General features: G+C 51.3%; 1 protein-coding gene across 1 annotated transcript in view; it reads right to left on the bottom strand.

The window, feature by feature from the left end:
* The window catches only part of LOC106816699 (phospholipid-transporting ATPase ID-like), a 15384-nt gene that overhangs the window by 9694 nt on the left and 3204 nt on the right, over nucleotides 1-2486 (bottom strand). The window contains exons 3-4 of the mRNA XM_014821318.1: nucleotides 2134-2296; nucleotides 143-222 (exon numbers count right to left, since the gene is read on the bottom strand). Of these exons, the coding sequence (XP_014676804.1) occupies nucleotides 143-222; nucleotides 2134-2296 (243 nt within the window). The remainder of the gene's footprint in view (nucleotides 1-142; nucleotides 223-2133; nucleotides 2297-2486) is intronic.

Below are 2486 nucleotides of genomic sequence, written 5' to 3'. Positions count from 1 at the left end.
TCATCGTCATCGTCATCACCACCATCAGTCATCATCATCAACATCTTCACCACCACCATCAATTATCATCATCAACATCATCACCACTATCCATCACCACCACACCGGCCGCCGTCGCCGTGGCAACTCGACGCTTTTGTACCTTGAACACGAAGCCAAAGTTCCGCGCGGCGCCGACGAGGGCTGCTTCATCGGGTGACTGAGCCTGGTACTCCAGCTTCCCTGCAACACACCAGCGCGCCGCGAGAGAAAGTTAATAGACCGCAGTCAGCGCACACACACGCACGCACGCACGCACACACACACACACACACACACACACACACACACACAAACACGCACACACACGCGCGCGCGCGCGCACGCAAGCAGCGCACGCACGCACGCACGCACGCACGCAATCAGCGCACGCACGCAATCGCGCTAATGGAATATGATTGATGTCTTCTTTGCCGCCGAAACTCGGATGCATTGTTGGCGCGCGCGCGTGCACACAAAAAGGTCCCCCTCGCTAGCTTTGACGTTGATTCGGCGCCGCGTCGCGACATTAAGGCATCGGCTAGCTTTGAGTTTCACCAGACATCACCGGAACGCGCGAGCCACTTTTAGAGGCACTTCGCCTTGGAAAACTCAAACTCCGAAACCTTGGAGTTGAGAGCTCGCATTGCTAGAACGCAGACCCCTGAACGGTCAACCCACGGGCACTTGGAACGTTTCAATCGTAAAATGATGGTAAATAAACACGAAATGTATTTACTACCAAAGTCTTAATGTTTCTCTACTCTCTTTAGCCTATTATTGCCGATAACTTCCTGGGTTGGGAGACGATTCCCAAGGTGAGGATAACCTATGAAACTAATGAACCTAATGAAACTATATGAACATGGCAGGCTTTCTAGTTGTTTTACGACGTACCGAACGCAGTCTTGCCACTATTAAAACACCGTTTCACAGCCTCGTTACATTAACAGCTGCGCTGGGCAACAAATCGACAGAAAGACTCAACTCGATTGGAATTCGCAACCCAGAAAAGTGTGCGACCCCAGCCACCGCGACCACGGCTGCCATGACCTTGGGCACCGTGAGCCTGGTGCAATGACCTTGGATGTCACGGCCACGGCCATCGTGACCTTCGCTACCGTGAACTCATCAATGATTGATTATAATCGGATAATGCTGTTATCTGTGAATACTAGATATGAGTTCGTACCAAAAACATTATGGGCAAATCATGCATTCTGGCGTTTTTCCGATGATGTTTTTGTTTGTCTGATTAATTGGTTTCATGATCGCTTAGTTAATTGGTTGCTGCAAATGCTCACCACTGCCGCTACCACGGCGAGCCGTACTCCTACAACTACCACGGCGAACACCACTAATACCACCACCATCTCTACTGCTACTGCTACCTGCATGTACCTTTACCACCACTGCTCAACTACCACGGCGAACACCACTAATACCACCACCACCTCTACTGCTACTGCTACCTGCATGTACCTTTACCACCACTGCTCAACAACCACGGCGAACACCACTAATACCACCACCATCTCTACTGCTACTGCTACCTGCATGTACCTTTACCACCACTGCTCAACTACCACTGCTGCCGCTGCTGCTGCCGCCGCCACCAGCAGCATGACGACGGTGACGATGACAACAAGAATAACAAAATTAACTACTACAATTACTACCACTGTTGCTGTCGCTGCCACTACCGCTACCACTACCACTACTACTGCCGCCGCCACCACCACCACTACTACTGCCGCTACCATGCATTACCACCACCACGACCAGCACCATGACAACAACAACAGCAACAGCAGCAGCGGCGACAACGACAACAACAACAATTACAACAACAACATCAGCTACTTGCTCATAAAGTTATTTATGATTATATTTTTATTATTTTTAACTTAATTTGGATCTAACTAAGATAAACTTGATTAGCATGTGAACTATAGAGATCTGTTGAAATTATTCAATCAAACATCAGCTACGACTTACACTACCACCGCCACCGCCACCGCCACCACCGCCCCCCTTCCCCACCTCCTCCCCCTCTCCCTCCGCTCCTCCCCTTCTCCCTCTCCTCCTCCCCCTCTCCCCTCCTCCTACACTCACCGTCCTTGATCTCGGGCATGACGGTGTGGCAGAGCGCCAGCACGGTGAAGAGCAGGCAGACCTGCGGCTCGCCGCGCCGCACTGCCGCCAGCAGGCTGCCGTCGTAGAAGACAAAGCTCGGCTCGTACATCGGGTTCCAGCTGAAGTCCAGCTTCTTCGTGTCCTGAAAGCCGCAAAAGAACGAACGATGATCAAGGAGTGAACGCCGCGAAGGGTTGACGATTGAACGCTGGGAACGAACGATGATCGATGATTGAATGCCGGGCAAACGAACGAAGGAAGATCAACGATTGAACTCCGTGAACGAAGGAAGACAATCGGCGATTGAACGCCAGGAATGAACAATATGGTAT

The sequence above is a fragment of the Priapulus caudatus genome, unplaced genomic scaffold (assembly GCF_000485595.1).
Source record: "Priapulus caudatus unplaced genomic scaffold, Priapulus_caudatus-5.0.1 Scaffold1458, whole genome shotgun sequence".
NCBI classification, from domain to species: Eukaryota; Metazoa; Priapulida; class Priapulimorpha; order Priapulimorphida; family Priapulidae; genus Priapulus; species Priapulus caudatus.
This window is presented reverse-complemented; position numbering and strand designations above follow the sequence as displayed.